The following is a 14,038-nucleotide window of genomic DNA, read 5'->3' as shown; positions in this document are numbered from 1 at the left end:
GCGCCTCCGTTCACCCGTCCACCCACCGCGCAGCCACCCGAGAGGAAGCCCCCAGTCACCACGGATGGCGGCAGAACATACGACATGCTCAGAGAGACAAGCACGCAGACGGCAGGAAGAGAGCTGCCCTGAGACCTGCCTCACCTGCTGCACTCCCGGAAGCTCAGGGGGCACCAGGGCTTTCACACCCGCACCCTGACTCCCGCTCCTCTGCGTCCTCAGGCCACCCTCCGCAGGCGGAAGCTCCTGGCCGTGTTCCAGTGCCTGCCCGTGTAGCTCCCGAGTCGGAGCGGCGGGGTGAGAAGCGTCCTTCCTCTGCAGCTGCTTCTCCAGGTCCGCTCTCAGCTGCTCTAGAGCCCACCTGTGCTCCTCCCTCATGGTCTGCATCTCAGACAGGTGACGCGATTCCAGAGAAGCCAGGTGTGACGAGTGTCTTGCCTCCAAAGCACTGACCGCCGCAGCATGCTGTGTCTGCAGTTCAGCCACACGGGCTTCTGAAAGAGCCCACTGCTCACTCTCCACCGAGGCCTTCAGCTCCTCCACCTCAGCCCGGTGCCCGGCCTCCAGTTCCGCCGTCAAGGCCAGAATGTGCTGTTGGTGTCTCTCCTGCAGGAGACGCAGCTCACAGGCGTGCTTCTCCTGAGCCTCCCGAAGGACGGCATCCTGTTCCGCAGTGAATTTCTCTGTGATTTCTTTACGTTCTTTTAAAAACCTGAGAGGACATGCAAAGTGAACTCGGGCAGCAGAACACAATCATAAAAGCACAACCTCGCTTGGAAACACCTACTCACCACCTTTCTTACAGGAAACACTACATCGTTGCCTTGTTTTAACTGTTCTTGCTCCTTCTCCCTCTGCCACAAATGGCCTGAGAGGAGGGGCCCCACGAAGCCAGAGGAGCTCAAAGGACAGAGCCCAGGCATCCCCGCTCACAAACGGAGTCGAGGACACAGGATCCACAGCAAGAAACCGCACACGTATTTCCGACAGACACCATGGCAAAGCAGATGAGACCGCTCACTCTCGGCGAGAAGGACCTCGACAGGGAAGGGGCAGCAGGATCGCTTGTAGGAGCCCACAGGGCCATAAAGAACAAAGACCTCAGAAAAACTTTGGTTGTGAATTAAGGGACACGAATTAAAAAGAGCCACGGGGTGCTGGCTGGCAGAAACACAGGCAGGCAGAAAGACTCACTTCTGATCACAGCACCCAGGATCCCACCAGGAACTGAAAAAGCCTCAACCTCAACTGGGCGCACGCTGCTCATCAGTGACATGCCCTGGTCAGTTCACCAGATAAGTCTGGAAGCATTCCCAGAGATTATCCCATTTACCCTCACACCCAGGGAGAGCACGGAGGTTCTGTGAGGTTGAGCACAGTGCCTGCAATCATCCAGCTTACACAAGGTGGGTCGAGACCTGAACTCAGGTCCTCAGACCCCTAGATCAAAAGCTCTTGTACCTCACTCATGATGGTGGGGAGCAGCTGATACACGAGAATAAACAGCACCAACAGCGAGTCTAATGACCCCAGACTCACAAACACCCCCAGTCACGACAGCCCGGGTTCGCGAAGAGTTAGCATTGACTGAGACCAAGAACCAAATCACATTCTAAATCTATTTAAAATTTAGTATTTAAAATTTAAGGGAAGTATGCATAAATTTTAGGAAAAAAACATTTATTTTTTAAAATATCTGAGTTTTAAAAACACAAAGAACTGATATGGATGAACTGCATGTAGTTTTGATAAGTGAGGTCTCAATTCTTGCTTTTGAAATTTTAAAATGTGCAAAGAACAAACATGACGTGGAAGATGCGTGCACAGTAGCATCCACCAAGGAACACAGGCTCCACCAGGAGGATGTGGACACTGTCTCTGATCTGTCCCCGCATATCTCAGCTATGGGATGTGATATGATTTGATATCCTGCTGTCATTTTAGGGTGAAGACCAGGGATCGGGGACTCGCTCTGCCCCACCTTCCTGCAGACCTCCCCGCCCTGCTCAAAGCCCACAGCACATCCTCCCAGGGCACCCGCCTCTCACACTCTGCTGGGCATCCTGGGGTCAGGCCTTAGCTGGGACGCTGGCCGACGGCTCTACAGCTAACACGCGGCCGCGGGAACGTGACCCACCTGCTCTGTGCCTGCAGCAGCTGGAGGGCACAGTCCTCCTTCAGGCGGAGCGCGGCAAGCTCCCAGGCCTGGTCTGCAGGAGCCAGACGGCCACACTGGCTGCACTGTGGACACTCGTCCCCTGCAAGCCCGAGCTCCAGCTGCCGGAGCCGGCCCTGCTGCTCCACCAGGGACCCCTCCAGGTCCAGGATCTGGGCTGCCTGCTGATCCTGAAGTTGCCTCATTTTGATTTCTCGAAGCTCAAACTTGTTTATTATCGACTGTTTTTCAGCTTCAGCTTGTTCTTTCAGGTCAAGGAGCATCAGCGCGAGTTCCTCTTCAGATTTTCTCTTTAGATTCTCACTTGCCACTTTCCATTCTGCTTCTTTGTCTTTGAATTCTTGCTTCATCAGCTGTAATTTCTCCTTAGCTTTCTTCAGCTCCTCCTGGTGATCTTCAACCAAGTTATATTTTACCTAGAGATAACATAATTTCATTTAAGACACAAAAAATTAAAAGAGAAGATTATTGGCAGGAATGGCACCCAAACCAGCTGTTCTTCACCTCTGGAGTTGGCAGGCCTGGACAAAAACTTACCGAACTCAAAACATACACACATGTGCGGAGCAAACAAAGACAGCGTCGGAGGTCTCCTCTGTGTGTCAAGACCACCAATGGGGGTGGAGGTCAAGGGGAAGGCCAACCACAACAGAGTAGAGCCACCATCAGCAAAAAGACTAGAAGTCCACGAGAACGAGAACAACAAACAATGTAATGAGCTCAAATCTGTGGACTTGCTTCATTCATATTCCATTATCTACAAGGAACCTGGTCAAAAGATTGATGAACTAAAATTTAAACTTTTAAGAGTATCTTGTGAAAAGGGAGGTTAATCACAATGCTGAGGATAGGCAAATATCCTGATTTTCAAAAAAGTAAGGAAAGTAGATCAATAAACTACTAAACATTATCAAAAATAAACAAAAGTAAAAATGGTATTGAAGATTGGCCTCAACTCCTTATTTGAAAATTAAGTCATTAAAGGGGCACCTGGCTGGCTTAGTCAGTAGAGCATGCAACTCTTGATCTCAGGGTCATGAGTTCAAGTCCCATGTTGGGTATACAGTTTGCTTAAAAAAATTAAGTTATTAAAAATAAGTTTAGGGTCATGCTTCTGGAGATGGCTGAGAAGCTCTAATAAGGCCAACCCTCCCAGAGGGTAACAGCTATAAAGGCTGGAAAAAATAAAAGAAACTACCCAAAGGCCTGAGAGAGCATCTAAAAGCAGACAGATTGTGGAGAAGGGCTGGACACCTGGAAGAAAGAAATGGCACTGGGCAATTTACCTGTCCACACCATGCACACAGAAATCCCAAAATCTCATTTGTTTGAGCAGAGGAGGTAGAAAGTGAAAGGTGAAAGCCCATTAGGACAGAGCCAGAGAGACAGAGAGCTGCACAATCTTTGCATTAACCTAGCCCAAATCTCAAGTTGATTCCTAATGCATACATGTGTGGGCAGACTCCAAGAGCAGACCAACACAGAGAAGATGTAATGTGGAGTTAGAATCCAGCCAAGTTAACTGTCTGCTAAAACAAACAAAAAAATCAATACTCTTCAGTGGTACATAACAGAATCCAGAGTCTCCACAATGTATCATTCACAATGTCCAGGATACAATCCAAAATTAGTTGATATACAAATAAACAGGAAATATGATACATGCTAAAAAGAAAATACAATCATTGAAGAACCCCAAGATGACACAAATGTTGAAATTAACAAAGGTTTTCTTTTTTTGTTGTTGGTGTTTTTTTTTTTAAGATTTTATTTAAGAGAGAGACACAACAGACAAAGGTTTTAAAAGCAAATATCCTAACTGCATTTATGGGCATAAGAAAAATATGCTCATAATGAATAAAAGGATAGCAAATCATGGCAAAGAAAAAAGACATTCTTAAAAAGAACTGAATAGGGGGGAAAAAAGAACAACCAAACAATTTTCTAGAATTGGAAAGCATAATATCTAAAATTTTAAAATTCGCTGGGTGGACTTAAAAGCAGATCAGAGCTAACAAAAGAGTCAGTGAACTGGAAGATCAATAGAATTTAACCAACAGGAAGGGGAAAAGATTAGAAAAAAATAAAATGAACAGAACCTCAGAAACTGAAAGACAGAACATCCATGTAAATGCAGTTCCAAGAGGAAAGGAGAGAATGGAACAGAAATAAAAAACTGAAGAACATAGTTGGTAAAAATCTCCCAAATTTGGGGAAAGACAAAAATGTACAGAATTCTCTGTAAGTCACTAAAACAAACCACCTTTTTAGTAATGTCATTATTAAATAAGAAAAAAATAAGGTCAATTGAGTATAAGGTTTTGTTTTTGTTTTCTGAGGTAACTATGTCAGAATCAATTTTATGTACTGATTTTAAGAATTTCATGAGAGAAAAAAATACCAAAGAAAATCACACCTAGGCACATCATGGTAAAATGACTGAGAATAAAAGATAAAAAGAAAAACCTTTGAAGCAGTCAAAAGAAAATGACACATTATATTCAGGGAAATACTGATTTGAGGGATCACTGACCTATCAGAAATAAGGTCAGAAGTGACATCTTTAAATCCTGAACAAAAATCTTGCCTTCTTTATGTAGCAAAAAATTTCTTCAAGACAGACTGTAAAATAGAGACTTTCAGCTAAAAGAAAACTTGCGCAGCAGATGTACATGACAAGAAAGGCTAAAGGAAATGCTTCAGGCTGAAGGAAAGTGATACCAAATGGAAACTCAGATCTTTGGGAGGAAAGAAAGAGCCCTATAAAATGTTGTAAATCTAAGACTACTTTTCCTTTTAATTTCCTTCAAGTACCTATGACTATTCAAAGCAAAATTTATATTGTGGAATTTAACCACACAGAGATGTAACACCTATAAAAATTATAGCATAAAAGACAAAGAGAACATTATAGATGCACCTTTATACAACCATAGAACTCTTACCTTTTAGCTGAAATGGCATAATGTTAACTCTGAGAAGACTGTGAGAATGTATATTCTAATCCCGAAAGCAACCATTAAAACACATAATACAAAGTATAATTTGAAGTCAACAGATACATTAAAATCAATTCTAAAAATATTCAAATAATCCAAAAGGCAAGAAAGAAAGAACACAGGAAACAAAAAGAGAAAAAACACAAAGAAAAACAGATGGACCACACAGAAAATATAAAAATGGCAGACATTATCTCCAACCAGATCAATAATGAAGTGAAAGGTTAACAAACTAAATACACCAATTAAAAGGTAGCGTTTGTCAGAACAGATTTTTAAAAATATTCAACTATAGGGACACCTGGGTGGCTCAGTTAGCTAATAAGCGTCTGCCTTCAGGTCAGGTCATGATCCTGGAGTCCCAGGATTGAGTCCCACATCGGGTTCTCTGCTCAGCAGGGAGTGTGCTTCCCCTCTGACCCTCCTCCTCTCATGCTTTCTCTCTTTCATTCTCTCTCTCTCAAATAAATAAAATCTTAAAAAAAAGAAAAAAGGTAGGGTTTGTCAGACGGATTTTAAAAAATATTCAACAATAGGGGCGCCTGGGTGGCTCAGTCGGTTAAGCATCTGCCTTCAGTTCAGGTCACGATCTCGGGGTCCTGGGACTGAGCCCCACATCGGGCTCCCTGCTCAAAGGGGAGTCTGCTTCTCCCTCTCCCTCTGCCCCTCCTCACCTCCCCCACTTGTGCTCTCTCTCTCTAATAAAATAAATAAGTCTTTAAAAAAATATTCAAGTATATGCTATGCATATGTGTAATATATTAAAAAATAAATATGTGGTCTCTGTCCCCAGTTCCCGACACGCAGCTGTAAAACCCTTGGAATTTCTGGAATGATCAGAGTCTTTTGTACACGAATGAGATGAGAGGTGGCTGGGGACCTCGGGTGGCTTCAGGATGGGAGCTGGTCCCCAGAAGAATCAAGGCAAGATGAGAGGGTTGGAAATTTCAGCCCCACCCCAACCTCCATAGAAAAGGGATGGAGACTGAGTTCAATCACCAATCGCCAATGATTTAATCAAACACGCCTACGTAATGGAGCTTCCATAAAAACTCCTAAATGGTGAGATCTGGAGAGCTTCCAGGTGGGTGCACAGGGTGGTAGGAGAGGAGCGGGCATGGAAGCTGCCTACCACCGCACACCTCGCCCCATGCATCTCTTCCATTCGGTTGCTCTTGTTTGCATCCTTCATAATAAACTGCTAGTAGTAAACCGTTTCCCTGAGCAGTGTGAGCCTGAAAAGAGGTGTGGGTGGGCATGGGAATATGCGGGCTCCAAAGCCAAGGCAGACCGAGATGAGCAGGTCATGCAGGGACCCAGTAACTGCAAACGGGTTCTGGCATGGGGCAGCCTCACAGGACTGAGTCCTGAAACTATGGGCGTCCAGCACTGACTCCAGCCAGTCTCCAGAGATCTGAAGTAAAATGGACAGAAAAGGGAATGCCATGCAAACAATGTGGATGAAGGCTGGAAGAACCGTATTCATGAAAGAGAAAGCAGACTGCGGTGCAAACAATGCTACAGAGGAGAGGGAGGGGTACTTTCTCAGGAAGACAGAACAATCACAAATGTGTGTGCATGTAATAACTTCAAAATACTCAAACACTGACAAAATTAAAGGAAAAATAGACAATTCTATACCCCTCTCTCAATAATTGATGTAAGCAGATAAAATGGTGGTCCAGGAAAGATATTACACACACACCTGAACATCAAAAGTCATGGAGGAAAGTCTGCCCTTGACTGAATGGTGCCTGAGGCGGCCACATGCTGAAAACCACAGACCGCCAGCAAGGGAGTCCACCTGCGGCGGCCCACACAGCTCTACACAAAGCTCTACCCTTACTTCTGCTTTGCCCCAAGTCCTCACCAATGCCTTAGAGAACGACCTGCGATGAGACACGCAGGTAGTAACTTCGTATGAAACTGAGTATTGATGGAGAATGAAAATCCAGAAAGACCTTCACGGGAAAGGACGCAGGGTGAGAGCATCGGGCCATAAGCACGAAGTGGGGGAAATGCGGCTTCGTCAGGACACTGGTGAAAGACTCGCAGCTCAAGCTACGGCGACTCCGTGACCCCAACAGGGATGAGCTAGGCCCTGCGCTGCGCATACGGTGAAAGCTGCCGGGAGTCTAGGCGAGGCTTACACACCAGACCTCCGCCAGCGTGGGTGGTGCGGCGGGGCTCTCCTCCCGCACAGGGCACACTCTACAGCCACACAGCCGACAATCAGCAGAAGAGCCCAGGGGCTCGACACCACGGGGCTCACCGGGGTGCACAGAGCCTGCAGCTGGCCGTGCCAACCAGCCTGCCGCCCGTCTGAGGATGCCCAGCCAGCCCCCCAAGCCTGGAGGCAGGGTGAAGGAGCAACAAGGAGCCAAACCCCGCTCGGCTCGGGGTGGAGCCCTGTCCTGACTGAGGAGGCACTAAGCAAACACGGCTGCAGGGAGCGGGGGGACGGAGCGCTAGGACCCGCGTGGACCTCCACAGGAGCCTGCCACCATGGAAACGGGCCAGAATCACACCTACCCTCTCCAAGTCCTCTTTCAGGCAGATTTCGTGCTGCAACTTCTCATGTAAATTTCTATTTTCTAGTTTTAAGACATCAATTTCTTCCTTGAGCTCCGTCTGAAGAAGTGAGAGTTTAAGCTTGTGCTCAGTTTCCAAACCCAAGACTCTGGCCGTCACCTCTGTCTCCACCTCCAAGGCCGTATCCTGTGCACACGGGAGAGGCACCAGAGCAAGCTCTGTGAGGGGACAAGGAGGCAGGAGGGACAGTCAGGCACGAGCCTCGAGGACACCACACACAGCACAGACAAGGACACTCCCCTTCCAACGCCTCCCATAGCACGGGCACCTGGGACCCCGGCAAGCCCTGGGTGCACCCAGATGACGAGCTGCCCTGTCCTGAGCTACCCGTACGCACTCACCACCCACGCCATCCCGTTAGTTGGGGTACCAGGTGACTGTTTTCCACCGTGGGAACGTGTGGTTCTGGGCCAGGGGGACCCCCCCTGGGCTGTTCAAGTCAGGACCCGTCAGCTTCCTGGGCTCAGGGACAAGCTGAGCAGCGACACAAGCACTCCGTGTGCGCAGCAGCTGCAAGGACCTCCCGTGCCACGAGGACAGTGAGAGGGACATGCCAAGCACCACATGACCTTGGCTCTCAGGAGCCATGCTCCTCCTCTTAGCCCGTCTCTTCAGCTCCAAGGGAGCCCTTGCCCAGAACAGGTGGTCGTGTCAGGGCACCCCAACATGGATGCAGACCCCCACCCTCGCCGTGGGACCCCTCTGCCTTGCCTCCTCCGTGCTACAAGGGGTGGCAACGGCGCCCATCCCTCCTGGAATCCGTGTCCAAGGCTGGCCTTACACCTGCTCTCCTCAGCAGCGGGGCCACTGCCTGTCCCCATCTGCTGCATCCACTGGGAGGACCTCAGCTTCTCCATCCACCCCGTCTCCTGTGACCCCCAGGGCTGCACCTGGTCAGGCCCAAGCCCAGCCCCTTAACTCTGAGGACACCACCAGGGAGGATCTGCAGAGTCAGAGGCTGGGATGTCCAAATAACCCACGTGGGAGCCCCCAACCTTCCCACATATCGGTTCCTGTGGGCTGAACGGCCACCAACACAGGCAGCAGGGAAGTGCACACACCTTCGCCGGGCCCTTCTGAGAGACCCACACGTTGCTCCCCTTCCAACACCTGGGTCCCTACGAGGCCCACCTCCTGCCGGGCTTCCAGGGAGGACTTCAACGCTGCTGGTTGGCACCGGTGGTTTTCTTCTAACTGCGTGTGCAAATGAGGGAAAATCGCACAGAGGAAACGTTACAAGAGGCCTGTCTACCACGTCACCTAATCACTGCCTCCCACGTCACCCCTGCTGGGCCACGCGTGCGCATGCCATCTCCCCCGTCCCCAGCATCTCACCTCTGGGGGGCCAAGTAACTCAGGGAGATGGCACACCATAGCCCTGAGGAGACAGGTGCGCACCGCTGGCTGGGGAGCCCTCCTCACTCCCATGCGGTGCTCACGGAGGCCAACGCTGAGCCCCAGCTGCAGGGATGCCAAGTGGGCCATTCCTGGGAGCCTGACCAGAATGTTCCTGGACCTGAACTGCAGGCAGACCCTGACCACCAGACCCCCTTCCCAGGGCCAGGGCTGCTGCCAAACATACCCTGCCCCACTGTGGGGGGCCCCCCCAGCCTGCTTACTCCCAAGCCCCCTCACTCCCCACTCTGTGTCTCCCCACTGCACTTCCCCTCCCAGAGTCAGACACATGCCTGGCCTGCTTGGGACATGGACCTGCCCCCAAGAGGAAGGGGCCCCAACGGAAGGGTCTCTGGTCACTGCTGTGAGCACACCTGACAACAAGCCCAGCCCAAGTATCCTGAGAGAAGGGAGGGAGGGAGGGAGGAAGGGAGGGAGGAAGGGAGGGGGGCAGGAAGGGAGGGAGGGAATAAGGAAAGGGCTCAGGGCATGTGCTAAACTCTCCTGTTCCCCTTAAAATGCAGCCAGTAAACCCATTTTCCTCAAAAACCACAGAGGAGTCATATCAACCTCAACTTTAAGCTCACAATAAGCTCAAATTATCTTTTAAAGCAAGACTTAAATCCCTACATTGTTACAGAAACAAACCACTTGAGTGACAGGAAGAATCGAGTCCAGAAACAGACTTGTGCCCCTGGGACAACTAAGCACACAAAAGGTTGTGTTTTAACAAGTCAGGCCTGAAAGAGTGACTTGCCATTTGGAAAAAGGTCTTAAGCTCAGAGCCTACACCTCCTACTGGACAACAGCTAAGTCCCAGGTGGATGAAAAATAAAAATTAAAAGACTTAAAAAGATTATCAGAAGAGGGGCACCTGGGTGGCTCAGTCGGTTAAGCACTGCTTTGGGCTCAGGTCACGGTCCTGGAGTCCCAGGATCGAGCCCCACGTTGGGCTCCCTGCTCGGCAGGGAGCCTGCTTCTCCCTCTGCCCCTCCCCTGGCTTGTGCTTGCTCGGTCTCTCTCCCTCTCACACTCTCTCTCAGATAAATAAAATCTTTAAAAATAAGTAAGTAAAATAAAGAACAAAATAAAAGAATCAGAAAATGATGCAGGAAAACACCAGGCGCTCTGAGAAAGGGGATGAAGAGCCAAGGGCCAGGGGAGGACCCACAAGTGCAGACCCGGGCCCACGAGCACCAGTGCAAGAGAGAGCACAGCCGAGTCCAACGGCGAGCAGAGTGGGCCCTCTGAACCACAGGGGAAGGGGGGCAGATGCCACAAGAGCAAAGGGGTACAGGGAGAGCTTCAGAGGGGGAGAATAGTCAATTTCAAGCGAAAAGAGGTTTGACCTCATTTAAAACCAAAGAAACAGAAACTGGAAGAGATACTGGCTGTCCATCAACGGGGAACACAAAGGCAATGTCCAGCGGTAGGTGGGGGGGGGGGGGGGCGTCGGGTTCCCCCACCCCGCGGGGGGGAGTTCAGCCAGACACCCTGTGGAGGGCACGGTGGCCTGTCAACATTTCAACACACACACAGGCGCACATAAACACGTGCACACACACACACATTCCATCCTTCTTCTTTTCCTGCCTTCCTGAAATGCGGCTACGATGACCAGGAAAATTTAACTTAGAAACCCATGAGGAGAAGAAACAGGAAGAGGTCTTCAAGACACCAAAGCTGACCAACCTCGGAAAAAAAGTCAGTGATCACGGCAACGTCTGGGGCCCAGGCGGCAGAAAGGCTGCACGCACCCAGGGCCCGCGGGCCAAGGCTGGCCGTGGGGGGCGGGGGACCTGGCCATCTGAGGCAGGACCCCAGGAGGAGCTCTCCCCAGAACCAGGGATGCCTCACACCACCCGTGAAGACACGGCCACGAGTCACAAACCACACAGGGGACCCCGACATCCACACAGCACAGACACCCACATGGACGGACGGGAAGCAGGAGAAACGCTTTAACACCGACGGTTTCCAGAGAGGCGCGTGCGAACGCTGTGCCCGTGGCACAGACGGGAGGACACAGCAAGAAAGCAGAACCCCTAGAAATTAAAAATGACAACAGAAATAAGAAATTTAACTGAAGAACTGAGAACAAAGCTCACAAGAGCTGCAAGGACACTGAAGAAGAGCAGTGCCAAGACCAGCCTCCTGGAAGCGAAGGCAGAGTCTCAGACACAGCCCCCCCCCCACCCCAGCGTGAAAAGTGGACTCACACGCACGTGAACTGCTCACTGAAAACTTCAGGGAACTCACAGGGACCTCAGAGGGGCTGGCGGCACAAGCAGCCCACACACGAAGGGAGAATCAGCGGGACGGACGGGACGGCGGCTCTCCACGGCGCGGGGGCCAGAGGACAGAGAACACGTGCCAGACGTCACACCCGCCAAACACACACGAGAACGAAACAGGCTCTCAGGGGGCTCCCCTCACGTGCCCTTGCATCTCCACTGAGGGAACAGGTGCAGCCAAGAAAGGGGCCGCGTGCAGACACACGCCTGCTCCCCAGGCAGCAGGGACCACCCAAGGAGAAGGCAGGGCGACTCCAGGACGACAGTGGGTGGGGGCCCAGAGGGCAGGACAGGGCTGTGGACAAGGACCCAGCGGCACTACTGTGCCGGGCACAAGGGCTCTGCTGCTGCGGAAGCCACACCACGCCCAGCGGGACACACGCCGCACCCCCGTCCCCGGGAAAAAGTCACACGCAGAGACAGTTCTAGCAAAGGACATTAACAATGGGAAACTGGAAGCAGCCTGCTAAGCAGGATAAACTGGGTCCCCAAAATTCACAGGTCCAAGTCCGAGCCTCCAGCACCTCAGAATGGGACTATCTGGAGACAGAGACGCCAGGGGCGCGTGTGCACGGAGGAACCACATGAACAGGCAGCTCGAGAGCAGCCAACCGCAAGCTGAGGAGACAGGCCTCAGGAGAAACCAGCCCTGACCTCCAACTTCCAGCCTCCAGACTGAGATGATAAATTTCTGCTGTTCAACCATCCAGTCTGTGGTATATTCGTGATGGCCACCCGAGGCGATGAGACCAACAGATGCTGACGCCGAAGCTGTGCTCGCTGGGGCAGAGCACGTCTGCACGGGGCCACCACGGTCTGTCACGGCACGCCACCTGCCCAGGGTGGTGGCCACGAGACCCGGGCTACCAACACCGCAAGGCATCACCATCAAATAAAAGGGAACCTCGGGTGACAGGAAGGCCACACTGGCCACATCTCAAGTGCTCGCAGCCCGTGTGTCCACAGACTGACGAACGGATAAAGAACACGCGGTGTGGACACAATGGAATGTTACTCAGCCGTAAAGAAGAACGAGATCTTGCCATTTGTGACAACGTGGATGGACCTCGAGGGTGTAAGCAAAATAAGTCAGTCTGAGAAAAACGTCCCACGTGATCTCACTTACACGTGAAGTCTTAAAACTGAGCTGACAGATACAGAGAACAGACTGGTGGCTGACAGAGGTGGGGGTGGGGGGACAGAATGGGAGAAAGTGTCAGAAGACACGAACCTCCAGTTACAGAACAGAGAGTCTGGGCGTGTAGTGCGCAGCACGGTGACCAGAGGTGAAAAGCTGTCCTGCACCCCTCTGAACGCTGCTGAGAGAGGAGACCTTAAAGGTTCTCAATCACAACAAAAAGAAACTCCGCAGCCCTGGGTGCTGACAGACGTTAGGTGGACCCGCTGTGGCGGTCACTCACCACACACACAAACGTCAGCACCTTGTGCGCCTGAAACGGACGCTACGTCCGTGTCCCCTCAACAAAGGACAGAAGGGCCCATCACCTCAGGCTGAAGGCGGAGTCCGTCGCAGTGTTCTCTTCTTTCTTTCTCAGACCTCTCTTCTAAACACACACTGGGTGGACTAAGAGAGAAAATGTGTTTTAAAATCTCCTCATATGCCCCTTCTCCTCCCTGCTCCCTCCACGGCGATCCTACTTCCCGTCAAGGACAGGAGCCCTCGGCTGAGCGGGCCGTGTCTGTGTGACCGCGTGGCGGGACCCTGTGCGGGAGCAGAGGGGACCCCGGGTGCCGCAGGTCACGTGCCGCTCCTAGCCTTAACGCTCTCTTGCTTGGAGGCCCAAACATAAGCTGTGTTTCTAAAACACAAGGCATGAAATCACAAATATAACGAGATTTCAATTCAGCTCAAGGTTCCCACATTTCGAAAACACGCTGATGATGAAAAGCATTTATGCACCTGATTTCCACAGACTCCAGAAGAGACTCTTCATTCACCTCCTGCAGCCGCCGCTGTAACACAATCAGGTCTTCTTGGTAGCTTTTCTCAGCCTCCTCTAATTTCTTCTCAAAGTAAATTCTCAACTGCTCCAGCTCAGACTCGTGCTCGGCCTTCTCTCGCTGCCGCTGCTGCTGGAAGTCTCGCCTTAGGCGCTCTAGCTCTTCCCCGTGAGGCGTGAGGGCCGGGAGCTGGTCGTGGAACTCTTTAATGGGAAGGAATTACGCAGTCACCTTCAGACGAAACACTGAGGAGACACCAGGAGACACTGCAGACCTCAACTCCAGAAAGGGCTCCAGTCCCAGCACCCGTGAAGGTGAAGCGGGACCCCTCCGTGGCTTACGCTGGGCGGCGCCTCACACCGGGAGGTGGCCTGGGCGGCCTCAGCGGATCCCATGGGCCCCCCCGGAAGCAGAGTGCTTTCCCAGGCTGGTGCTGAAGGCGTCAGAGCCCAGAAGTGTGAGAGGCACTCCGCAGGCGGCTCGGGCCACAGGGCAGGGATGCGGGCGGCCCCCAGGACCTGAGAGCCCCAGCCAGCGGCCAGCACAGAAACAAGACCTCGGCCCTACAACCGCAGGGACTTAGTGAGCCACGGCGAGGCCCAGCCAACACCCTGATTCCG

General features: G+C 51.5%; 1 protein-coding gene across 4 annotated transcripts in view; it reads right to left on the bottom strand.

Moving 5' to 3' along the window:
• PCNT (pericentrin) overlaps window positions 1–14,038 on the bottom strand; it is a 121,236-nt gene that overhangs the window by 70,806 nt on the left and 36,392 nt on the right. For all 4 annotated transcript variants that reach the window (XM_032398778.1, XM_032398779.1, XM_032398780.1 and 1 more), the window contains exons 9-14: window positions 13,378–13,621; window positions 12,963–13,041; window positions 8,829–8,961; window positions 7,708–7,925; window positions 2,138–2,592; window positions 145–712 (exon numbers count right to left, since the gene is read on the bottom strand). In XM_032398778.1, coding sequence (XP_032254669.1) covers window positions 145–712; window positions 2,138–2,592; window positions 7,708–7,925; window positions 8,829–8,961; window positions 12,963–13,041; window positions 13,378–13,621 — 1,697 coding nt within the window. The remainder of the gene's footprint in view (window positions 1–144; window positions 713–2,137; window positions 2,593–7,707; window positions 7,926–8,828; window positions 8,962–12,962; window positions 13,042–13,377; window positions 13,622–14,038) is intronic.

This window comes from Phoca vitulina, unplaced genomic scaffold (assembly GCF_004348235.1).
Source record: "Phoca vitulina isolate PV1807 unplaced genomic scaffold, GSC_HSeal_1.0 scaffold120, whole genome shotgun sequence".
Lineage (NCBI taxonomy): Eukaryota > Metazoa > Chordata > Mammalia > Carnivora > Phocidae > Phoca > Phoca vitulina.
The sequence above is the reverse complement of the archived record's forward strand: the minus strand, read 5'-3'. Positions and strand labels throughout refer to the sequence as shown.